The sequence below is a fragment of the Trachinotus anak genome, unplaced genomic scaffold (genome assembly GCF_046630095.1).
Source record: "Trachinotus anak isolate AG129_WGS33_773 ecotype Australia unplaced genomic scaffold, CSIRO_AGI_Tana_v1 ptg000034l, whole genome shotgun sequence".
In the NCBI taxonomy this organism is placed as follows: domain Eukaryota; kingdom Metazoa; phylum Chordata; class Actinopteri; order Carangiformes; family Carangidae; genus Trachinotus; species Trachinotus anak.
Genome location: NW_027273885.1, coordinates 3272691 through 3298710, shown reverse-complemented (window position 1 = coordinate 3298710; position 26020 = coordinate 3272691). Strand labels below are relative to the sequence as shown.

The window sequence follows — 26020 nt, the reverse complement described above, 5'->3', positions numbered from 1 at the left end:
CACAGATAAATATCACCTGACTCTGCAGTTACCTTCTATTAGGTAGCTATCTTATGCTCATCGTTTTGGTTTTACGGCTCATAACTTTATTGTTTTGGTTCTCTTTTACCACTCTCTCCACCCTGCTGAATACTGGACTCATCAGGCATGTGGCAAAAACAAATTACCTTTAATTTGAAGGGGCTGAAACTAGAAACTAAAAAAGAGAGAGAGAAATGAGGAGAATGTAGTTTTAAGACTTAAAGGTGGCAGGTATAATGGAAAAAAACATTAAAAATACTAATATTGAGAAAACATTTATAAGAAACCCTTTAATTTATGTATCTTTTATATATAAATGTTTATATATAAATGTATGTTTTCTTTGGGTGTATACTTTTGATTTGTATTGGGTCTATCATCTCACTGAAATATGCCTCTGTTGATAATCCATTATTATAATCAGACAGTGAGTCAGATCTCTTACAGCTCATATTGTTCTCCCAGGTCTCTTATGGCTTAATAGAGAGCAGAGCCGATCTGAAGTGCGTTAAGAGAGTATGTGTGATGACGCAGGATGCCACGGCCGCCATACTCCGGGGTGACATTGCATTAATGTGACATCAGCATCAACGCTCTCTTGTAACCTGGAGTGAGAGTTTGTGTCTGTGTGTGGGTGTGTGGGTGTGCTGTGCTATAGTAACTGGTTAGCTCAGTCTCAGCTGAGTCAGTGCAGTTTTGACGTGAGTGCTGTGAATCTATGTAAAAAAAAGTTCAGATTCAGCTGTTACCACAGAGACAGAAACAGGACACATGTCATCAAATACATGTGCAACAAGTGGCTTAATATTTCACCCCAGGTTGACCACATTACAGTATATCTGTGGCGAGTCAGTAAGGACTGTTGATCACAAATATTGAACTGATTACTTTTCTGAAAGTGGACAATTCTTCTACCAGCAACCAAAGTCCATGTAGCACATTTAATCTCAAGCCAATAACATTGACAAAGCGTGAAAATCACATTAAGCTGCTATTTCATTTCACTACATTCATTCAGCCCGACAACCTGCACATCCTGACCTCACCATTTGGAGCGCAGGTTTGTGTCGCCCTGACCAATCAGGAGTAAGTCATATATCTAGCCTACAGACGGATTATTTTCAGATCCCACAGAATCTGCGGTGGCCGTTAGGAGCTCTTAACATTTTTCCTATTGATCAGGGAAAAAAGTTGATTCAAGAGTCAACCTATAAAAATACCTATCTTGATTTCATCCATGCTTCTCGCCATTTTTGAGACCGTGTTTTAATGCCTCCGCGTTGGCGACAGCTGTGACTTGAGGTGTTATGTTTGTGGGTTGTCCATACGCACGTCCTTCTGTCGCATTCTCATAAACACCATGTCTCAGTAACGCATTGAGGGAACTTCTTCAAATTCGTCACAAACATCCACTTGGACTCAAGGATGAACTGATTAGATTTTAGTGGTCAAAGGTCAAAGGCCAAGGTCACCATGACTTCATGTCTGTCCCATTCTTCTGAACACAATATATGAGAAAAGGCCTGAGGGGGTTTAATAACATCTGGAGAATATCTGGCTCTTTTGTGACACCAGCTAGTCACCAACCTTTTCTGTTGTTTGGTGTTGGGCAGTTACTGTAGCACGAACAAAGCAGCTACCGGCTGCTGCTGGAAACAATGTGCGCGTGAGACTGAACCAAAACAGTAATGTTGAGAGCTGAATTTGGTGATAATTCTCCAGGGGTTCATCACTACAAGCAACCCCTTCTACTTTACACATATTTATTTCATTCATTAACACAATAATACTGATTAGTTCAACTTTCAGTCAAATTACCATTAGTGAATTACTTTTATGAGCATTACAACTGAAATTCTTAAATGAAGATTTTAAAATACCATTCAGTGACTTTTGCTAAAATATAGAAAAAAGTATTTGAACATTTGTAATAGAGGAAGGTAGTAATCACTTTGATTTGTGGCTTTTTTGCTTCTCTATACCAACACAAAGTCACCTGGATATAAATCAAAACAGCTGTAGAGGCAGATATGAACTCTTTCCGCCAGGAAAAAACTCTACCATAACGCAGACACAGTGGGGGGAACTAACATGGGGGCTTTAAGGAGGTCTCTGGGCTGTGCTTGGTTTGGCTTAGCCTTACAGGTGGCTATATATACTCTGAAATGTGAGCAGATAAGAGACGGCCAATGTCCATGAGAGCCACCCTGACGCCTCTGACCCCTTCTCTCTTTGCCTGTTGCCAAGCATATTAAAATTAGTCTTGACTACTTGTTTATTCTGACAAGCTGTTGTTGGACCTACCCCAGTCTTCCCAGGCTAGCAGGTTAAATTCCATTCAGCACTTTTGTTCTGCCCTCAGCCCACTCTAGTATGTTACAGTACAATCCTGTATATAGTTACAGATAGACAAAAGAAAAGGAGGGACTGAAGTAAAGGAATCCACAGTGCTGGCACAAGAATACTCAGAGTGCAAAAGAAAACCACAAAATTAAAAGTAGCAACTAAAAAACATCTGGTTCATAAAAATGCAATGAAAGAAGCGATTTAATATCAATGATTTTGCTTGTCCTCGTGCCTCAGGCAGTGCCTCCCAAATCTCTAGGGCTCTGACTGAAACAGCTCAGTCACCTTTCATTTTCCATCCTTGAACATACTTTATTAAACTCCCTGAAATAGGTCACATCCCCAAACGCTGCATTCAAAGGTAGAAACTGAGGAGAATACTGATTATATTTCATATTTCATACTCAAATGCATTTTCTGTTATGAGGAAATTCCCTTCAGCACTTACCATTACAATTCTTCACTTCAAAAACCAAGTTTCTATAATGTGAAAACCTGGTGAGAAGCAACCAATTAGCATTTATTATTACCACCATCTGTTGGTGAGTCACACAGGAGGCCATAATAGCAGCAGTAACCTCAGAGAGGAATGAATCTTCAGGCTACAGTGATTGATGCTCCAGTCTATGCAGCTGGCCGGTGTAATTCTTTATTCACTGAGGTAATCATTTGGTCAATTAGACACATTATCATGTGAAACACCTATCAGTCTCTGCCAGTCCACAGAGTGATGCTGTGAGATGCATTAGTTGCACAGAAGTGGCTTAAAACGTTACCTCACACTTGTGGAATAGTTTAACTTTTCACCACACTCTATGTTCATCCATTCACAAAGTCAATCAGCACCAGTGCTGCTATAGCATCACTGATGATGTCACTCATTTTTACGCTTTTCTTTATTTTCTGTCAGTGTTACAGTGTTGGATCTCCATTTGAAACGTAAAGTTTTATATGATGACTTAAACATAGAAGTAAAAGTCCCTGTGAGACAAAAGCTCAGGTGTCAGTCTGCTATGATGCTAGCTTTCCAACATTTTTCATATCTTCTGCCAGCTCATCACAGATTTCTGTGTACGGTCATCTGTTCTGACCACAGTTCGTTCAACCAAAACAGTCTACTTCAATAGTATTAGAGGCATTTAATGTACCGCAGCAAACAAATAACCAAACTGTGCAGGTTTAGTATGCAGTTGTTTTCCAACAGCAGAATAACTTTTTACTAGCAAAGTTAGCTTTCGCATTTTCTGTCAGCAGAGGTTTTTTCATTTCAGCTGGGATTTTAGTGCATTTCCCACAAGCAATATGAATTTTGTATATACATATTGTGATTGAAGGATTAAATCCACTGTTATGTCACATAATGAGCAGGTAATGGGCGTAATATTTACACACCAGAGATGTCCTGCTGTAATCTTTGCTGCTGTGGATGTTCGTGCTGTTCACTCTCATTTTCTGAGTCAGATTCAGGTTCAAACATGTACGGATGGATTTGATAAGCTGCCATTTCCAAATAATTATGTTAATTAGGCCAGTCACAAGAAAACAGGCTTTCAGGATGCCTCTAAAGACCTTAGACAATGTGTCAGGTGCTGTCCCACCAAATGTTTTCTGTCTCCACAAATGATAATGTTTTATTATCATCTCCTTTTTTTCTTTGTGCACAGGATGTTTCTTGGCAACAAAGTGTTACTTTGATAGCTCTCATCATTGTTATTACTGTCTCTCTTTTATAGCAATAACTCTATAAAGTAGATTCAATTGAAAACCATCAGAACAATATCACAATATATTGGCAGGTGGTAGTTTTAACTGTATTGTCACACACAGTGACTCAGATTTAATTGCTCAAAATGTTAAACTCTCTCTTCTCATTATGCATGCCAAACTACATTTTGAGCTTCATATGAAATCATCTGCTTAGTCCTGCTTCCAGAATCACCTTCCGAATTTAGTCATTTCTGTGAGTCATTGTTAAACTGATATAATACATAACTTATTTTTATAACTTTTTCTGACTCTCTTTGTTAAAGGGGCTGGTAAACTCTTTTATGATACATCTGAACCATGCACAGTGATGTAAAACTCAACAGGAATGCAGTATGAAGTACATCTACTCTGGGATACCGCAGACTGTCAGCTGGGACAGTGTGTGTGTGTCATGGCATGTGTGTAGTTACCTGCCGTAGTTGTAGCTGTGTGTCAGTCCCTGCAGACTGTGATAGGTCTGTGGCAGCTCATCGTACTGTTGCTACCCCACAGTGCACACACAGATACAGGCTTCCTGGCACCGAATACTCCTGCAGAAACACACAGACACGTTACACATCATAACATTCAACACAAAGGATGACACAATGAAAAAGCAACATGAAAAAACTTACAGCTTACAGGTTGCAGCTTTAAAACAATCTATTTGGTCAGAAAATCCCTGCCTGGGGATAGCAAATGCAGCACAAGAGAATTATCATGTTGTCTATACAGTGTAAACTCCATCTTTAAAAGCTATGTTATGTGTCTCTCCCAGAACTTGTTTCAATACTCATGTCTTACAATCACAACCAGCAATCACTCTCTATATATTTTCACTACAAACACCGAATCCATGCATATCAACTGGTGTTATACCCTACCCTGCAAAGCTGTTCTCAGTCCTTCCACTCAAGCTACAAAAATCCAGAGCTTTCTGAAACGTTATCCCCTACTCTCTATCATCGTCTCCTCGTGAAGACGAACCCTACAGCTGAGGAAACAGCCCTCACCATACACACTCATCTGACAAGCAGGTACCTAAGAGAAGAAAGGGGAGGAAGAGTGGCAGTTAAGTTGGTTTGTAAGAGGCTCACCCTTGTTGTTCTGAGCGACCAGGCCAATAGACAGAAAGCAATGGGGTGCTACTTGGGAGGCTGTGGCCCCAGAGTGTGAGAGGATAGTATGAGCACAGCGAACCAGAATGCCACAGCTCAAGTTACACAGCCGGTAAATATAGCAGACGCCTATGACCTCTACAGGTCACTCAACACTTAGTGGCGTTCCAATGTGCTCTTAAAGGACTAGCATTAAGGCTTTTTATAAGCCAAGCTTGGTAAGCGTCTAGTCCACCACACTGCTGTAGAGAGCAGATCGGCTGCCTTCACAGAAATTAAAGTCTGAAATCATGATTCATCCGCAGGCATCTCTGACTTCACCCATTAACAGTGCCACTGTATCATGGCATAGATGCTGCATCTGCTGTTATACTGTTGGCTTCAGCTGCTCTGAAATTTTACATCTCAAAGTGAACTACTTCAGCTCTTTCTTGCTTATTGCCCTCTACATGTAGTTTTAATTTCTTCAAAATCAAAGTCTTATTCTATTCCGTATTCTGACTGTATTTTATACAGTCAATCTGTGGTTTATACACATGTATATCATATAGTTGCAATACTGGTGTAAGAGAAACATAACAGTAAACTACCAAGTAAAATCGAGTGCTTCCTAGCACAGTAAAATGGTTGAGGTATATGTGCAAGACAATGGAAAAAGACAGACGTAGTACTGTGGTGGACGGTCTCTGTGAGGGGGATAGCGTTACATGACTCTGAGAGGAGATGGGACGACACTAGCACAGAAGCCATAGTTGATGCACTGCAGTGTGGCCGTTTCTATATGCTCCTTCATATTCTTTTTTTTTTTTTTTAGGCAAATATCAGTGCATTTTTATTTTCATAACGTTAAATCACATGTGATTAGATAACCACTCAGACCCCAGGAGCGTAATGGAAGCGGAGCAGGTTTGACAGTGGACTGTCCGTGAAGGGGGCGGAGAGGGGATTCAGGCAGCGCAAACTTACCGTCCCTCAAGTCCCTCTGAACTGCGAGATGGCGAATTGCAAAGTTAATAATACATCGTTTATTAACAAACCCGCACGGTTGTGTCGTCCGTGTAAACTCAGTGAACGTCCCGCATCGATTACTAGTGAACTTGCTATCTAGCTAGCTAATTCAACTGTATCCGTGTAGCCAAGGCAGCAGCAGCAGCGCGTTCACAGCCCGCCCCGCCGAGCTGGAGTGTGAGCAGACCGAGGCACCGTTTAACGGCTCACCACACATTTCACGGGAAACAGCACAGCTAGGACCTTCACACTTGCTAACACACCATTTCTCCCTTAGACATAGCTATAGCCGATAGAATATGCAAGAATTAATTCGACAAAATCTAAACTTTTACGGTTGGTTCAGCCGTTATTCTTCCCCCAGAGCACACAGGACAGTTTGTGTAGCTTAACGGTCTTAAAATTTGAAATTATACTGAATTAAAGAGCTGCTTCGCAATTACACTTTTGCCGAATATTTAGTTGGCTCATTATGACTTATAAAATGTGTTAAATAGTGTTCAGTAAGATATATATTTGTTCCCGACAAGCAAAGGCAACGCAATATTGGCAGAGTTTAGCAGGGGTTTGGCTTGTGCTTGTATCCACAGGGGAGAACAGCACACATCAGTGCGGTGCTGGTGCACAGTGACTGGATTCACTCACCCCACAGTTGGAGATCGCCCCGATCCACACGGACGGAGAAACGCCCCCAAAAAGTGTCTTTCGAGCGGGTTTGCGCCGCTTTTTAAACCATCACTGAAGTCGCTGTGAAGGATAGCGGATATTACTGGACCAAAGACTCACAGCGCCGCGGGCTTTAATCAAGGCTCCGCTGGTATTCAGCCATATTTTCTGTCCTCTCGCAGTTGTAGAGTTTCAGCGACCGAGTAACGGTTCTTTTCGCTTTAACGCTGACGTCAGTCCGGTAACAGAGCTCATTTCTGATTGGTTCATGCCTCTCCGTGAGCGTCACCGTCCCGCCTCCTACACCGTCGTCATGGCGATGAACGTAAACATCAGCGATGTCTTTCATTGAAAAAATGCTACGTTCACGCCTGTGGGAAAGAGTGAAACCGGTTTCTCACCCCAGCTTTGTGGTTGTGGGCTTTGTGGTACTGATGTGTGAAAATACAGATGGGATTGATTTATTATCACTTTTCTTTAACACGTTTGTAATGTTTTGAACGTCCAACACAGTAAAACAAGAAAAATGGTTACTAATGAGGAATTTGACCTTTTAAAAATACTGTTATAGAAATAATGAGAATGACATTATTTTGTCAATTTGACACTATTTGATATGTTTATGTGCAGTCATTAGTGTATTCAACATGAATCTCTTACACTACCCAAGTTCATTATATGAACATATTTTCCTGTATTAATGGTTAGTTGGATCAAATTATTATTATTATTATTATTAGTGAATTTACCTATAGGGATAAATGAAGTATTTCTTAACTTATCTTATCTTAATAAGTTATGTCTAAGACTAATTCTTTTATGTGGTCCGAGTTCCAGCGATCAAGTAGTCATTCATGCTGGAGTGTGTGAGCAACTGCATCAAGGTGAATGAGTCATAGAATAATACTGCAGTACAACCGTCTCTACCATGAACCACATCCAGACCCCTGATGCAAAGCTGCTGTTGAATGAAACAAAGTGTCACACACTGAGGAGGGAGACCGCCATTTATTACCATTCAGTGATTAATCTTTCTCTACATATATTAACACAAGAAAGATTACTCATTCTGTTCCATTTAATACTTCATATAGGTTCCTACAAAAAAATGATTATGCCTAAATGCCAAAGATTATGAACAGTCCAATGTTACATATAGTTGAGTGAACTGATTAGCTTAAATACTGGTGTACAAATCTGAGCGAGGATGAATCCTAGGGCATCCTGCACATTCAGTCCAACCAAAATCTATAACACTATAATCAAAGACAAATATAACCTTCTAAGATCCACCTGAGCTCTTGATGCACTACTTTAGAGGCAGATGATGACTCCAGCAGTGTATTTAGGGATAAATCCAGAGTAGCAGTGTCCATTTAAATTTGCAGGTTTCCATTCAAACAGGATGTGAAGTACCAAAGCTGCCAGATGTCTGGCATTATGTGTTGAGTATTTAAATTAAAAAAAAGGAAATATGGATCTTTTGATTTTTTCAATGTATGAATATTCTGCATTTCAGTAGGTAAGCCCCAAATCTGACATTAAAGGTATGGTATCAGTTCATCACCATTAGAAAGGTTGCTCAGAATTTCAACTAAATTTTCTGCTTCTCATTTGTTCAGTTGCTTCCTATAATATGAACAGACCACACTGGTTTAGAGAGGGACGTATTGGTTATACCTGACTGAATTTAAAGGAAAAATCCACCCTCAGTTAATCTTGTATTTTGTCAAGGCTGCTTAATTAATTATTTCTTTTGTTAAATGACTTTTGAAACCCCCAAAGACTTCTTTGAACTTAAAGCAATAGTTTGGTATTTTTGGAAATATGCATATTCACTACATATGAAGCTACACCAGCAGCTGGTTAGCTTAGTTTAGCTTTAAACAGGTAAAATAACAGTTAGCTTGGCTCTGTGCGAAAACATCAGTCCATGATCTCACATTTGTGCAGATTAAATAAATGAGATATAACATGTTAATTAGCGTATTTTGTTACCTTGGGACAGAGCAATACAAGTTGTTATCAGTCTTTATGCTAAGGTAAGCTAAGCTAACTGTCTCCTGGCTGTAGCTTCAAATTTTGGCGCACAAACGTGTGAGTGGTATTGATCTTCTCGTCCAACTCTCAGCGAAAAAAAAGCCTATTCCCCAAAATGTCAAAGTATTTTTAAATGTCTTTAAATTTATCTCTTTATCATAAATAAACTGGAAGAAAACGATGAGAGTGATAGCGATGATGACAGTAAATCCAGAATCTTCACAAGGGACAGTGACCTCCGACTATCTGTGCTGCTGTCTATTGAAGCTACTGCTGGTGGAATTATTACTGTACCTCTGCCTCCGATATGGGAGTCTCCCTGAAGGATTGTTGACTGGTAGATAAAAGGCAGCTCTACAAGGCCTCACAGTTTGATTCTTTGATACCACAACCTGATGCTCACTGCTGATGGTTTAGCTGAATAATATCTCATGTTGTCTATCTGACCTGTAACGAAACCACCACAAACACAACAGAATGAACAAACAAAAAGTACATAGGCAATAGTTGATGAAGTTGGGTGGAATTTTCCTTTAAAGGCCCTGAAAACCTATTTTCTTAATCAGCCTCTTACTGCAGAGTGATGAGGTCCTTGTTCTGAGTTCTTCTCACTGGTTTGACTGGGTGAGTCTCAGTGGTGGAAAAAGTGATGTCACATATTTGGACCAAATAAGATTTGATGTGATGACATTTGGGGTTGTTTGTTTATGTAGCCAGGCCACTTTCAATCAGCTCTGATCAACCCACACTCACACAGTCCAGATGAAGCAGATCAGCTGAGTTTTTCCCTGTTAAACTCAGAATAAATAGTAACTACAGATGTTTTTAATCCTAACTTCAACTTTGTTGCTTTATTAGTTGTGATTCTTTAATATTACAGAGAAATACTTAAAATCTGAAATTCAATTTTCAGGGGCTTTAAGGGCTTTAAAATGGCTTAGCCAATATTTTTGGCTTGTAGCAGTAAGCAACAGACACAATAATAATAATAACATCATGACAAAATCCTCATAAAAAAAAAAAAAAAAAACAAAACTGGGTGAATTCAACACGTGAACAATAAATTTACATCAAGACTTAAAATATTTTCCTCTGTCTTAATGTAAAACAAAGCTCCATCAAGTGCATTACTCCTCGCAAACACATAAAATCAATAAATAACATGCATACCATTATAATCACACACCCTGCAAACAGTTGCATACTGCATGTTCTCACACCGATTAGCACAGACACAATAACTCCACACTTCAGTCCAGACTCAGATGTTGGTGCCCAGCACTGCACTGCTGCCTCTGTGCTGGTGTCTATGGCTGTGGTTCATGCTACACTAACATTTACTCAGCACTACTGGGATCAACTGGGGAAACTGGTTTCAGTTTTCTAACTCCTCATCTGACCTGCTCATTGCTACACCTTCATATCAGCTCCTCACTAGGCAAATTATATCACACCCCCTAATGTTCAAGTAGAGCAGTGGTGTAACACTAGTAATAGTAAATAATAATAGTGTTGGAAATGTATATACTTGAAATGTTGATACTTTTGAAGGGTAACAACAGTGTTAAAAAGAGGCCAAAGCACACTGAGCTCAACTTTCTATCAACAGTGAATGAACTGAAGCTATAGCCCAACACATATTTGTTTCAATCAGCTACTGAAGGTGAACAGTTAATTTTGTGGCTCGGCATGTCAGCTGTTTCTTTAGCTGTAACACTGTGTCAGGAATCCACTACTCTTCTAAGCTTGCTATAGGAAAAAATACAATAGCACCAAACATCTAACATCAATGCTCCTCTTATACAAGGTGGAGGCTGCATATTCAAATCAATACATACTGTATGTGTTCCACATTACAACAATAATATCCTCTTGAGCTATCTTTGGTGGGAGTACTTCTGTGCAGAATGGTCTGAAATGTAAAATACACTAATGTGTAGGAGATGAAACACTAATGTAGAGGATTAATAGAAGAATAATGTGCTGTTTAAATGCAATTTAGTATTGTACTTCTATAGTGTTGGGGGACTCACAGGAGATAGTTTTCTTTTTGCCAAGATATTCTGTATGGGTCAAAAAGCAGAAAAAGGGAAACACTGATTCCCACATTCCCATAATGCAGCTGGATCGCATAAATATCTGGATCTTTTACAAAGTACTCCACTACCTGTAACACAGGCTGTCTGGTCATAGTTTTGAGTCTCAAACCCCTTTAAAGATGCCCATGAATACATTATACTGAGATCTGGGTCTGTTCAAGTATCATTACGGATTATACACTTAGAAAATTATAAATAAGCATTTAAATGTCCATAAAACAAGATCATATGCAAGTAATGAAAGAAATTATCCACTGATAACTGATGGCTATTCTCTTAAATGCACAATTATAATAATCTGCAACAAAAGATGTAAAGTTACATCACCGTGTGCACAAAATCAGGAGAACTACTGAAACCATGTTGCTACTGTATTTCATTAAAATGGCCTTAAACACACAGGAGTTAATGAAAAACTCACACACTCTGCCCAGAATGTGTTCAACTGAAGATGGTTGAAATACAAACAATGATATTTCAATTGTAGATATTATGTTTTTATACTGCTCCTACGCAAAACGTGTACCAAGAGATTGTCTTTTAGGTAACCTGGTGTGTGTGCGTGTGTGTGTGTGTGTGCATGTGTGTGCATGTGTGTGTGTGTCACCTCATGTAGTGAGGTTCATGTTTAGCTAAGACACAGATGAAGCCTGTAGGGGGCAGCACACAACAGCTGCTTTGTGGTAACCTGTGTGGGGACGTGTGTGTTTACATGTGTGCACGCTGTATGTGTGTTGTGACAAGAAACCCAGTAACATTAGACATGAACCTTTAGATAAACTTTATACTGAGCTATTTGTCATAAACTGGTATAATTTTCCTTTTTTATACAACCTTCTTGTTTACAGTCTCCCTTCACTCACTTACTTCACTTACATGTTTGACCTTCACTGTGCAGAGTTTGACACTAGAAAACTGTTTTCATTTTCATCCGCTGAAGGGGCACAATCGCTCTGTTCTCACTTTAAATCTCAGTTTAACACGTGTACGTACGAGATGGTTTTGTGACATCACAACTAGCGTGGAAGGCAATCATGGTCCAGTACGCAACTTACACGAGTGTGAAGTGGAAACCTGAAGCCTCCAGTGCACAAGCACATACACAGGAGATGTTTTGTATCCAGTTTAGAATGAACAATATTTGCATATTCATAAATTCTGGATTTTTGCTATTTTTAAGACAATTAATAATAATATGTTATTAAGAGCAAAGTGTTTATATATGTCTAAAACATGTCTGGAGGGGACCTATAAGGCAGTGGTTCTTAAACTGTGGGGGAGGGGCTGCCTGAGGGGTATAGATCTGCCACAGGGGAGGCGGGGCTTCGATGACCAGGGGAAATTATAGAGGGAAACTAGGTTGAATGAATATGATTTATGCTGGGAAAATAAACGAGCAAGAGTTTGCTGACATTTATGTCACTAAAATTTAACATGGATCCTTTTTTATAAGTTGCTTCCCCAGTCATTAGCCCCTTTTATGCAGGCCTTTATTTGCTTCTGTATAAAAGGTATGAATGTTGGGGGTCACTGTTGTTCCACCTTTAAGCAGATGCCGACGCTGTTGTATTACATGTCACGCCTCTGATTCCTGAATGCCGGCGTGCTATGTTAAATCACACACTGGAGCAGCCCTAAGTCAGGTTCGTTTGGTTCAGTGTAAACAAGCAAAGGTGGCATAATGAGGGGCCTCCTTAATGACAACATACCAGGATCTGTGTTTCAATAACTGATAAAAACTGTGGGGTGGATGAGTGTGAACTGTTGTAGGGGGACATGTCAGAAAAAGGTTGAGAACCACTGCTATAATGATTTAAAACACTGACTGTGGTCATGTACAGAAAGAATCCCTTTGCTCTTTGACTCTGTGTATTGTGCCAAACACTTTAAATGTGATGTATCATCGTCTAAAGTTGCCAATTATCCACAGAAATACAAAGGAAAACACCAACTCACGCCAAAATGGATTCTAGGCAGGACGTCTCCTTTCACAGACACTGCTCTTCCTGATATTCTGCCTGCAGTGAAAGTGCCGATGAGAACAGCAGCCCCTCTCCGTTCAGCAGCTTCACCAATAATCAAGGTAGCTTTTGCAACAAGTTGGCAAGCCAGTGGTGTTGGATACTTGCCTATGCAGGTGCAATGGTACATGCTGTGTACTAAGAGATCTGCAGCAAAGCTTTGCTGGTATAGCAGCGCCCTCCCCTCCACTTAAGCTGCAAGCTGACTGCGAGTTGCCCTCTCAGCCTGTTCTCCACTGTGACAGATTTGTGCATTAACTCCAGTGGATCCCCTCACATAAAGCTGAAATAAATAAACACACAACACTCTCCAGACTGACTGCTTCTCCAGCCAGAGCCTCCCAGCAGCCCACTGCAGTCCACTGGACTGGTTCACATCACTTTTAACTTTTCTTGTTTTACTTTCTCACCATTCCAACAACTGGGCCGCTGATGCTGTTCCATATGCGTTTTCCAATAATTTTGCAATGTCAGTTAACCAATAAATAAATAATCCAATGAATCAATCAATCAGGGAGTCACTCTAATCAGCCAGTTTGATACCCGCTCTTCATTTGGTCTTGGGTACCACCAGTATTTCATCACCGTCTTGGATGCTGTAGGAGTGGAGAGCCCGGGTGTTGTACTTCATTTCCTCTGGACCGAAGGCGCTACACTTGTCGATGTAGTAGAGCCTCATGCTGTTGGTGGACAGCTGCACCACTGTCGTCAGCTGCTTCTTCAGCTCGGCTACTGTCTGGTCCAAACGGATGTTCAGCTGACACAAGGAGAAACAGTTTCTACATTTTAGGCATTAAATGGACTCTCACTTCACTCAGACCAAGCGTCACAGTCAGGTATTTTCAAATTCTGCACATGGTGGCTGTTAGAAGACAGGTACGCTTACACTGATGGTAAAATGCAAACATTTCCCCTGCCATGAATTAAACTGCACTTACACACCTTTTAATTGAAAATCTCTTTCCAGTCTTCGTAGCGTTCATCTAAATATGTCATAGTTAACAACAGGGAACACAGTGTCACACAAACCTCTCAGCGTGGAAGGTTTATCTCCACTGCTGCTGGCTAAAAGTTCATATGATGAAAGAAGAACTGGACACTTTTATCTGGAGTGGTGCTGACACCAATACTAAAGATAATTGTCTTAAGTTTCAAAGTCCCAAAATGGTTTCCAGGACAGCCAACATGTTATCACCTTTGGTTTTGCCCCTGAAGTTATTCTGCAGAACTCATTAAATGCTTAACACACCTGTTCCACTTTCTCTTCACAGTGAACCTCCACCTGGGCACGGCAGCGGGGTCGGAGGTCAATCTCGGCAAGCGGTTCCAGCTTCCCATACTTGGTTACCAGGGAGTGATATCTGAGGAGGTAAAGAGCAGGTTCAGTCTCAGCAGCACACACACACATACAAACACAACCAGTGCAGGTCGAGAGCAGACAGTGGGGACAGTGCACCTGTAAGGCAGCTCCTCCTCAGGGTAGTCTAAGTGGTAACGGATGAAGAACCGCTCTGCGTCTTCTCTCTCACTATCACTCACAACGCTGCCGTTCAGCAGTGATATTGCAGGAAGCCTGAGGAGAAGCAGTTACAGTAACTGACAGATATCTGCGACACTGTATGAATCTTCAACGCACCAGATTATCGACTTCAACAATTCAGACGCCCAAACTGAGATGCACGTCACTCAAATGTCATTGGGAAAAACAAAACAAAAACTCCACTCTGCTGCGGAGGAGGTCGTGTGTCACTGACGGGACTCACTGTGCTATCATGAGGCTGCGTCGCTCTGCATTGGTGTAGGTCTGCAGTAAGGGAATGCCCTGCAGCCGCACTTCCTCCAACTTGGGAAAGAAGTTCAGCTTCTCAATGTCTTCCCATCGATTTAGACCTGAGTGCACATTGACAAGTCATGCATATGTATATATAAACACACACACACACACATATACATATATATGTACTATTTTGCATGTATTTGACAGTGTTGCCTGAAGCGGTTGGAACCTGTTTGTGTAGGTGTCATGCTGTGATAGTATCCTACTTCAACTGAGTGGTGGCGATCAATAAACAGCCAGACAGCCCACGCCACTTAGTTCACTTCCTTAGCCTTCTTGCTTTTTATGGTTGTAAAAAGAACTTTCTGCCCTAATTCCATCTTCCCCCATTTAGCAAATACAGAGAGAGAGAGAGAGAGAGAGAGAGAGAGAGAGAGAGAGAGAGAGCTGAAACCATAAACAGCTGTTTATGTCAGTAAATAATGCTTTGTTTGTGATGACAGTCTTGTTTAGTTTCAACAGCTCGCACCTGAGCTCCAGTAAAAACACACCAGTGAGCCACACCCATATATATTTTGACTCAGTCGCACACACACTGTCCTGCTGCTGTAAATACTCTACAGAGCACCAAATGTGTATCAATCCACTGCTGAAAATAGTGCCCGATCATGTGGCGTTTACTTCGGTTTGAATATCATTCGTTAAAAACTATGGAGTAATTTGGAAATTACAGTTTCTTTCTTGACCCACAGACACGATACAGACAAATGAATTTCTGGTTTTGTTCCTTCCATTGTAACTGTTGAAAATATACAGTAATCCTTTCAGTGTGTCCTACGTTGTAACCTTTGGATCCTTATCAGGGCACTTGACATTGTCTCAGTCTGCAGGCAGAATATGTTTTTGTTTTAATAAAGATAATCTGAGACAAAAGAAGGATGTTTTTTTCTGCCTCAGACGCAGACGCATTGAAGTAATTTTGAACAGGTCTTCTGATATCGTTTCTGTTCCCTCTACTCTCCACAGAACTTAAAAATAGATTTGCCACTGATACGGTCCAAAATAGAAACAATTCCTCAGATAAAAGCAGAGCAGGAGAGGAATCTGTTGTAACACTCTACAAATAACATAAAGCGTTTAGGATACAGTGACATGTTGCTTGTGCTAATTTAATCAGCTGTCAAGTTATCACATACTAATGCTGATACTATAACTTGGTTTCCTGTGTGCTGAAAAATCAGGAGCAAGTCAGTGTTTGAATGAATGAATTTAAACCGTCATTGGAGACTAAACCACCGAGCAAACAGCCGGGCCTCCTGACCTGAGTTGTGCAGGTTAATGCTGCGGAGGTGGGGGAAGAGCCGTTGCAGGATGTCTTTGTTGTCCTGAATGGAAGCCAAGTTGTTGTTGGCCATGACCAGAGTGTCCAGGCTGGGGAACATGGAGCCAAACTTGCGGACCTCGGCCCAGTCCTGGAGGCTGTTGTCGGTGATGTGAAGCAGGCGCAGGGAGGGGCAGGCCACGCTAGAGGCACTCACACTACTGTACTCATTAAGGCACAGGAACAACTCCTCCAGCCTGCAGGAGGAGAAAGGAGGACACAGGGTGAAGAGGAGGGGACCAGTTTGGACCTTCTGAGGACTATTTTTTAACAGGAAGTAGCTCCTTAACAACCTTTTAGCCCTCTATTCCTCCACTTATAATGTACATACAATATATATTCTTTAGTAAACAACTAAATAACCCTCCAAATACACATAATTCTTACAGTATAAAACAAGCTTACATGGTTTTAGGCAGCAGGTCTGCTGCTGGTTATGGTTTCCTCCTTTAGTCTCAGGGTGCTGATGTTGTTTAGATATGGACGGAGATTTTAAAAGAGTGAGTTTGATATAAAAACTCTCTTCTCTGCCTCTCAACTGTCTGGACAGATTAATGAATATTTTATAATAAATACTTTATACTTAAACAAATGTATACTCATGTAATACTCATATTATACTTTATATATAAAAGGTTATATTTAATGTTCTACAACACTGTCTATTTTTTGTTCTATTATTTTTTATTTATCTATTTTTAAAATTATTTATCATATATATTCTTATATTCTTGTATTTCATCTTGTAAACTAACATTGTACATATTTTCTATTATTTTTAGTTTTCTTAGAAATCCATAAAGGCTTATTTTATTTGATCTTAAATACATATTAGTTCTCTATGTTCTGTCTATGCTAAAAAAAACAAATAAACAAAAAAAACATGAATTGGATTTGTTCACACCATGGTCTGCGGATTATTCAGGGACAATATTTCTGGACTACTGAGAAAATAATTTTAAAAAATAAATAAATAAATAATATATATATATATATATATATATATATATGCCTGCTTGGAATTAAATCAAACTTATTCTTGAGCCTCAGCAGCTCCGATGTAACGTGACTCTTCTTCTTACTCAGATGTCTCCCGAGTGAGCAGCAGCACAGTGTCCCAGGACACCTGAGTGTTATTGAGGACGAGGCGTCGGACCCGGGAAAAGGCTTCGGCACACTGTGGCTCCAGGGTCATTCCTGCCAGGGGGTTGGAGCTCAGGTTCAGGAACTCCAGGTTTGGGATGTTGGACACAATTTTACTGATCTGAAAACAAGATAATAATGTAAGTTTTTACATTTTGTCCTTCATAAGGTCACAACATTTAAAAAACATTTATTCACACAGAACCAGAAGATGGACTTGACTGGTGGACAACAGCACTTACAGGACGAGTCTGGTATTCTAGACTCTGTGTATTCTGTGTTTTACTTTTTGTCAACAAGCTCCACAAACAGACAGTGCACCGTCTGTCCCTCAGCTTTCTGACAGCCATACCCTGTCTGTGCCACTCTGATCAAGGCACACTGGTTCCAACTGAAGACATAAATCTTTAAAAACAGCTGAGCAGTAGATGGGCACCTTCGTTTTTAACAACCGTCACTCAAACAGGAGGAAATGGTGTTTTTTTTACGGGGGGGGGGGGACTATTTTAAGATGCAGATTAATACACATTTCATGTGCGAGTGAGTATCTCTGGCAGCAGGATAGTGTGTGTGAGCCCAAATCATGAAGGAACATGTCAACCAGCGCAAGAGTGTGACTCTTGATGTGTTTTTCACATAGACTGTAATTAAAGATGGACGTAGCCTCAGTGACGTCACTTCCTGAAGAGCTGTTTTGAAGCTCAGAGCGAGCTGCTCCGCCGTCATCATCTAGTGTCTGACTCTGTCTAACTCCTGGCTAATCCAAAAAGCGGTCACGCTCTAAATTATGCAGAACTTTAAGCCTTAATAAAATTTAACAGGTGAGATAAAAACTACACGTACAGTTGTCATGAAGGAGGAAATTAGCTTTAGAGATCAAAACTGTGTTTTGTACCAGGCTGTAAACATGATTATTTCATGTTTATTGGAGTCTATGGGGACTGACTCACTGTTGGAACCTGACTCTAGTGGTCATTAGAGGAACTGCAGTGTTGGCTTCATTTTGCCTCTTGGTTTTTAATAGCCATTGGCAACAATGGAGCTCTATATACTTCAATGAAGTGGAATAATTTCAGAATGAAGTATTGTAATAATCTCAGAAACTGCACCTCATGCCAGTCCTGCAGCTTGTTATGGGACAGGTCCAGCTCCATGACGTGGGCACAGAAAGCAGCGATCTCAGCCTGGTCTCCTGCCCTGCTGATCCCACAGCTGTTCAACACCAGTATACTGGGCAGGTTCAGACGGTCTGGAGGTGAAGTTGGAGGAGAAAGTTGGGTAAAGTGGCCTTATGATTAAATGTAATGAGTCAAATAAAGCTGTGATTTATTAAAACAGAAAATTCACAAATGTAAATTAATATGCAACAGACAAGGAGGAGATAGGAGTCAAAAATTCCTCCAGGGCATGATTGAAGTTCCAGGAAGTCTGGTAAGAGAAGACAGGATGCAGTCTTGTACTTATGGGTCCAATTTTTTTCACCATAAAAAGACCATAATGCATTGCAGTCAAAAGACATGGGCTGAGTCAAAATGTCCAGACTGACTGAGCCTGTTCCCAGGAAGTCTGCAAGTACTGAGGGCAAATCCACATCTCCTCAAGTCTACAAGGGGCCTCAACCAGACTTCCTGTGGACCACAGAGTCAGCTTGAAGTGCAGACTCTGCTTGGAAGATTGACCTTAGTTTATAGTAATATCGATGTGGATGTAACAATACAAAGCTTGAGACTCAAGAAGGCTCAAAGCTGTAACAGAGGCTTCTTCAAAGTACTGAATGAAGGGTCTGAATACTTTTGGAAATGAGAGATTTAATTTAATAAATTTGCAAAAATATTAAAAAATCATATTTTCACTTTGAATTATTGACACTGGTGGAAAAAAATGTCAGTTTTTACCTTAAAATTAAATATGCAACATGATAAAATGTGAGGTCTGAAAACTTCCTGAAGCCACTGCAGATGGAGCGAGCCCTGGCCGATCCTGTGGCGGCTGCAGTGAGGTCATTTGGAAGTGACATGTCCATATCCATCTGTTAGTGTGACGAAGCCTGGAGTTTTCACAGCTCACCTTTCATAGGGGAACCTTGAGGGCACACGGTGGGCACGACCACCATCCCCATACCAGTTCCTCTGCGGTACGGGAAGTTCTCCGGGCTGTACTTTTCACTGATCACCTCCACAAAGGTGCGACCATCTTTATCCTCCGGTGGCTCCATGGCTCCGTCCCGCTGAACAGCCTCCACCTCAGCTGGTCAGCAGCGTGGGAAAGAGACAGACGTCCACAGTGATTGGCTGTGAGCTCGCACAGGTTTGCACCACGCACCACAGAGACCAAAGCACTGCAGCACGTTAGTGCATCCAAGCACGTTTGTTACCTCAACATTTTATATGGAAAGGACAGAAGAGTCCAGACTAGAGCTGCAGCTAATGATCATTTTCTTTATCAATCAATCTACCAATTATTTTCTCAAATAACCAACGACTTATTTTGGCTTTAAAACATCAGTAATAGTGAAAAATGCCCATCACAAATGACTTTAATAATTAATCGATTCGGAAAACAGTTGCAGACTTTTCTTCTGCCGATCAACAAATCAATTAATGCATTTTTCTGGAACTTTGTCTTTGGAGTTAAAACTTTAGGGGCACTGCATCACATTTTAAATAATATACTTCATTTTGACTGTTTTTACACCAACAAACTAATTACATCAATAAAAGATTCATGGTTTACAAAACAAAACAAAACAAAAAGGCCAGACTGGCCTACGTTGTTGGTTGAAAGCCAGACTAAAGGCACATTTCTCATAGTTTCCATGTATACCACTGTTTTCTTTCAAAAGAGAGAGATCCACACAAAAACTACCACATCTAACAGGAACCAAAACATTTGCTTTTTCATCATATAATGTAATGAGGGTCACTGCTGCCACAGCTTTATCTCAACTCTACATTTAAAAAAGACTTTTTAAAGTTAAAGAGTTTCACAGTTTTACCATTTTTTTGAAAAAAAATATACAAGGAATTAAGTCACAGTGAGAAATTAGACAGTTTGTCTAAAGATTTGAAATCTAAATGTGGAAAGTCTCATTTCATCTGAACTGCAAGAACTTGAGTATCAAGCTATAACTGATCAGTTTGACATTAGCTGGTGAAACTTGTGTCCTCAGAGGGAGCTGTGTGAAGTCTGATAAATGTCCTCCAGTGATGTCACTTGAGTCGGGGTTATTTGGGTCTGAAGATTAAAAACATCTGGAGGTGTGAGGTGGGACAGATGTGAGCTTACCAGACCTCTGTTTCCCGCTTCTCATCTCTGTCTGAGGCCAGCAAAATGAGGCTACGTTAGCAGCTACTAGCATAACACACCAGAATCTCTGACAACTGTCAGTGGTGGAATGGAATTGTGGGTAATGTAGGTGCCAGGTTTTGACAAAGAAGAAGAAAATGTGAAATAATAAAGATGATATTTCTTCTTTTTTTTTGCTTACAAGGAGCACAGTGCAAAATCTGTGTTTAAACCGAATCTCTTTTTAAGTTTACAGCTTCAGGTGATGATTATTTTCATTACTGATCCATTAATCTACTAGTTTTTTTGATTGTTTAGTTAAAATGTCAGAGAATAGTAAAGTAAAATAATAAAAAGCCGGATGTGATGTCGAGGAAAAAAGTAAACAAGCAGCAAATACTCACAACAAAGAGGCTGGAACCAGAGTGTACCCGGCATTTCTGCTTCACAACTGAATTCACCAACTAATCGACTGTTGAAACTGTTGTAAATTAATTTTCAGACCATATTTCATTACTAAATAATTTCATTTTCTCACGTCCGGTCAGGACAAATTAGCCGTCCAAACAAAAACATATGATCCAAGAAGAACAAAACACTCTCACGTCCACTTCAGAGGAACATACAGGAACAGCTGATGGCCCAAAGCTGTCTGGCCTGATAAATGTCTGCACGTCTTTTTAAGAGACTCACAAAATGATAATGAAAGCAGGGAGGGACACGAGGAGGTGTCCTCAGCTCTTTATCAGCAGACAACAGAGACACCGTCCCATTTAAATATTCCTGAATTAGCCTAAAGCAGAGAAACGTGAAAGCTGATCTTTATGCTGAACTTGAGAGAAAAATAAAGTGAAGAGGTTCCTTTTGACCCGACTGATCGCTTAAGTTTCTATAATTAAAATGACGAGTGTCTGCATGAGTTTTAAAACGCTCGGATGGCAGAGCCTCGCTGTGGAATCTGCTGCAGGGAAGCATAAATTATGTAGTGGTTTTGCTGAAATAAAAAAATAAGAGGATCTTGTTACAATATCTTATTTGACAAAAATGGGCTGCAGTAAATTGTGGTAACACATGAAAGCAATTTGTCACGTTCATCTAAAAAATCTGGTTATTTGCTTTGATGCTGCAGTTTTTTTTTCCTTTACAGACATTAGACAAATAAAATACAAATACAACACATATATTAGGTGTCTGACCCGGTATCCTGTTTGAGAGAAGACATATCGGCTTTTTTAATACTGTCTCTGTGATCTCCAACTGTACATGGCTGTAGTTCAAAGATAAGACAGAAAGCGTCTTACCTGAAGAGACGTCTCCTTTGATTTGACCACGATCACTGCTCACTGTCTTCTTCTCTTTCTGTACTGATGATGGCCTGTCAGAGAAATCAGGGGAGGCCTGATTCAGTTTGTATTTGTTCATTCATTTTAAGTGCAAATGATGTCATAACTTTTTCTGAAAGCCGTCTGTCTGGGAGATGGAAGATAACCCATCTACGGCACTGAGAGTGTTGTCTTACTCCAGAGTGGCTGCTCAGCTCACAGACGTCCCCAGAAGAAATGCTGGTGCCTCTTTGGTCAGTTGTCAGGATTTGGTCTGTGCAGGCCAGGAAAGGGAGGACTTGGGAGGCGCTCACCACATGATCCTGGAGAACAAACAAGGTCAAAGATCGGTTTCTGCACAGTTATTGAACTGCCAATATCAACAGAATCAAGAGAACATGGAGCAGTGTCAACTGTGGCAGCCAGACTGCCTTCACCACACAGACACAAACCAGACAGAGGAGTTTCCCCACAACAGTTACGTTAATTCAACAATTATCTGTCACTGACAATATAAATATGATCAATGGTTGATGTTTTTGAGGATGAACTACGCTGCGCCGAACGCCGTTAACAACTTTGACAATTTAGTATTTCTTCACCTGAGGGTAAAAGTTCACATTTCACAGTCCGTAAATATAATGGAAGCGATTAAATACGATGTTCTCGTAAATTCGGCATAATCTTTTTGACAAGGCAGTACTTATATAATCTCGATTTCAACTGTGATTTACCCGCAGTCTCTCGGGGGACCCTCAATCATCTGTGTGAATAATGATCGTGGCAACAACAGACGAACCGATTTTAAAAGTTGGTATTTTACTGCAATAAGTTCTACTTTTTCTACTAGATTCAACCCGATTTAATGTGTAACTCTTGGTGATTCCAACAGGATATTAAGTGGTGCTGTTACTTTACACATCGACCGATACGGCACAGGCATCTATAAAATGACATATTTTGGAATGAAGTTAGGCTGTTTTACGGGGGGCACGAAATGCCAAACGCCCTTGGTAAAACCTCATTATTTTATACTTCCTTGCTCATCAGTAAAGGTACACAACTGTGTTTTTATAAAATAGGCCAACATGCAATTTTGCATCAAGTTCTTAGAAATTCGGCGTGTGTCTTTTTGACATAGCAAAAACTATTTTGACAAAATTTCAACTTTTATACGTGCCTTACCAGGTCCTGCCCCTCACCAAGTAACATCGATTTAGTGGAAAAACGACCCTGGCAACAACAGACAGACCCATGCGAAAAGTTGATTTTTTTACTGCTATATCCTCTGCTTTTTCTACAAGATTTATGCCGAGTTAATGTGTAACTCTTAGTGACCAATAAAACGTTTTATTATGGCACTGTTACGACATACATAGGCCGATAAGGCACAGAAATCATAGACTTTACAGATTTGTGAAGGGAGTTTGGTTATTTTTTATTTGAACGCACGGAGCTAAACCGTACTCACAATAACAACACTTTGTCAATTAAACCTGCAGCTACAGAGAGAAGTTTATAATGTGGAAATAATAGGTGCAGACTGCCTGTTGTTGACAGCCGAGCAGTGTCCAGACTAGACCCAGCATCAGTGAGACTGACCCCGGCAGCAGCTTGATGCAGCCGGCGGTGGATACGGATGGCAACGATATAAATATACTCAGTTATCACAAGCCAATGACAACACGCTTAGAGACCGTGTCAACAACTCATGAAATAGCATGTTATCTTTCTACATACCTTCAATGTCTACTTTGAATCTCCCTTGTTGATGAAAACAACCAGCTGTCATTTTGCTCACCCCTACATCCCGGAAGTGACGTCGCTCGATAGCAGAAAACGAGTTTCCCCCTTTTTCAATTTAATTACTTCCTTTTAAGTATCAAACATTTTAAGTTACAGCATTTGCAGTTTTTTTTTTCTGAGCCTGTTTTCTGCTTTTCAATCAAACTGTACAAAAGGTTAAAAAAACTAAAACAAAACAAAAAACACTTGAGGTGCCCCTGAAGAAGAAAGCCCATGATGTCACTGTGTTGCTGATGATGAAGATGATTTGTCTTGTGTTGGTTCATGTGGTTTGTCAGACACTGCAGATGTCTTATGCCCTCATTAGTATGTTGATAGACCTTATAGGAAAGAGCAGGTGTAACTAATAACACGAGTGATGTTGTTCCATGATAAGGTTCAGATCCCCACTATTGTATATACACATACTAATGTCTAACTTTAACGCTTCACAGTATCATTGAAGGTCCAACATTGTATAAAGGTAGATGTCCATGTGTTTGTGATTATAAAGCAGGTCTAGGTTCTATATTAATACTGTGAAAGTATCAAAGCCTCAGTCCACAGAGAAATGCACACAGCCTGTATTCAGAAACTGAGCCTTAAAACCAGCCGTCAGGACTTCTGTAACTTTGTGATGTCACACGAAAGCAGTCACCACCCTCAGCCACGCCCCAAGCCCCGGTCAGCTGGACCCACCCTCCAACCCTGCAGGATTTGGTTTCTCTGAGTGTTTACCTGAAATCTGCTCTATTTTATTAGATCACTCAGAAAACAGTCAGCCAATCAGAAGAGAGACTCAGAGCCTGGATGTCATCCTGAGAGGAGTTAATAGATATTTCTCTTCTGATTGGCTGACTGACCTGTTGTTACTAGAGCTCCAGAGAGAAGCCTGAGAGAGGAGATGTAAAACTACACTGAGATGGTTTTTGGTTCTTAACACTACAAATATATCTTCTTATGGAGATCAACACGTCAAATTAAAAACACAAGAAAAGTGTGAAATATGGGACCTTTATGTGTTACAGTTAGACATTACTACGTCAAGTCAAATGTTTGTGAAAAAAAGGCCTAATGTGAATTTCCTACTGTGGTCCTAAACCAATAACAACCTGTGATCAATGATTTTGACACTCAAACTTGTATTTGTGTTTGTTACTGACACTGCAGTATTTAGAAAGAAACTCCTCACAGGTGGGTAAATGCATTATTAAAGGACAGCATCAATTACACAAACTGAAGCTTTGTCAACAGTAAATCCAGTGGAAAAAAAATAATAATTATGAAGTAAAAATAGACTAATCTGACTTTGTGTTTTGAGGAAGGAAAAAGTGAGAGAGCAAAATTCAGCAAAAGAGCCAAATGTGGAGAGAGTGCAGAGCCACACAAAACCCACAATCACATTTTGTCACGTTTATGAAATGGTGCCACAAACACTTGCACACATCACCACTAAACATGCACAGTTAATTTTAAGGGGCTGTGGCAGTGGACACACTTAACCTGCTCTTACTATCGTGGCTCCTCAGCTGCTCTCTCCCTCTCAGCTCGGACTTTCTCTCCATCACTCTGTGCACTAGAGCCCTCTACTGGTTGTGTGTCGTCCTGTGAGGAGTTAACAGATATTTTACTCTTAGAAATATAAACTACCAGTGTCTACAAAGTGCACAAGAACTTTTGATAGATATTTCACTCATTAAGATTCAGTTTTTGGCTGCTGCTTTGAGACAGTTCTATCTACCCTTAGTATCCAGTTTTTATCCTGTTGTGCAGGTTATGACTTGAAGGCAGATGTGGACACAGGGAGCAGTGAATGATTGATCTTCACAGTGTCAGAAGAGTCAGCGATGAGCTTGTAATTTGGATTTTATTACCCACACCATACTAACACAGAGTAGCCAGCCTCAGCGCTTCGTGGCATGTTGACATGATTGTATCACATCATTTCTGCAGATCTGTCAACTGCACATTCATGCTGCGAATCTCCAGCTCCACCACAAGTTAAAATTTCTTCTGTAAATGTAACAGCTGTGGTGTAGATCTGTGTCCAGGTGGGGGCAGCACCAGTGCACAGTCTGAAGACAAGGTAACGTGACAATAAGGAAGAGCGGGACTAAGATTAATTTGGGATTAGTTTAAATTTATCAATTGTTTCTTGTGTTCTAGCTGGCATTTATATTTCCTCCTTTTGTCAGCTGCAACTTTTAAATTTGCTTCAACAAGGCAACTATCAACTCAAGTGTTCAAAGCAGAGTTTGTGTT

At 40.4% G+C, this 26020-nt stretch overlaps 2 protein-coding genes across 9 annotated transcripts in view; both read right to left on the bottom strand.

Moving 5' to 3' along the window:
• The window catches only part of usp2a (ubiquitin specific peptidase 2a), a 43193-nt gene extending 36071 nt beyond the window's left edge, over window positions 1-7122 (bottom strand). The window contains exons 1-3 of one of the 5 annotated variants that reach the window (XM_071471714.1): window positions 6885-7122; window positions 4998-5154; window positions 4545-4664 (exon numbers count right to left, since the gene is read on the bottom strand). The gene's annotated coding sequence lies outside the window, so the exon portion shown is untranslated. Of the gene's footprint in view, window positions 1-4544; window positions 4665-4748; window positions 4770-4997; window positions 5155-5210; window positions 5317-6884 lie in introns of those variants that run through there. The other 4 variants (XM_071471713.1, XM_071471717.1, XM_071471716.1 and 1 more) reach the window with 4 other exon arrangements.
• A 772-nt stretch (window positions 7123-7894) lies between these two features.
• On the bottom strand, window positions 7895-23819 carry tbcela (tubulin folding cofactor E-like a). 4 transcript variants are annotated; one of them, XM_071471722.1, is made up of 12 exons: window positions 23714-23819; window positions 22171-22296; window positions 21953-22026; window positions 21056-21645; window positions 19434-19613; window positions 18476-18615; window positions 17306-17487; window positions 16164-16420; window positions 14829-14955; window positions 14522-14638; window positions 14315-14426; window positions 7895-13822 (listed from the first exon to the last, which is right to left on the bottom strand). In XM_071471722.1, the coding sequence occupies exons 4-12, from the start codon at window positions 21087-21089 to the stop codon at window positions 13616-13618; spliced, it is 1356 nt and encodes a 451-aa protein (XP_071327823.1). In that variant the 5' UTR covers window positions 21090-21645; window positions 21953-22026; window positions 22171-22296; window positions 23714-23819; the 3' UTR covers window positions 7895-13615. The 4 variants fall into 4 exon arrangements, with proteins under 4 accessions (XP_071327823.1, XP_071327824.1, XP_071327825.1 ...); XM_071471723.1 differs by lacking the exon at window positions 23714-23819 and adding an exon at window positions 23159-23309; XM_071471724.1 differs by lacking the exon at window positions 21056-21645.
• Window positions 23820-26020: the final 2201 nt, after the last annotated feature.

Excerpts from the sequence above, each read along its gene's own strand:
- tbcela (XM_071471721.1), bottom strand. The coding sequence starts at position 20,724 with ATGCTAGTAGCTGCTAACGTAGCCTCATTTTGCTGGCCTCAGACAGAG. Across the intron at positions 18,616-19,433 it reads TCAAGGTTCCCCTATGAAAG|ACCGTCTGAACCTGCCCAGT; the intron begins GTGAGCTGTGAA and ends CTTCACCTCCAG. Across the intron at positions 17,488-18,475 it reads AGCTGCAGGACTGGCATGAG|ATCAGTAAAATTGTGTCCAA; the intron begins GTGCAGTTTCTG and ends TCTTGTTTTCAG.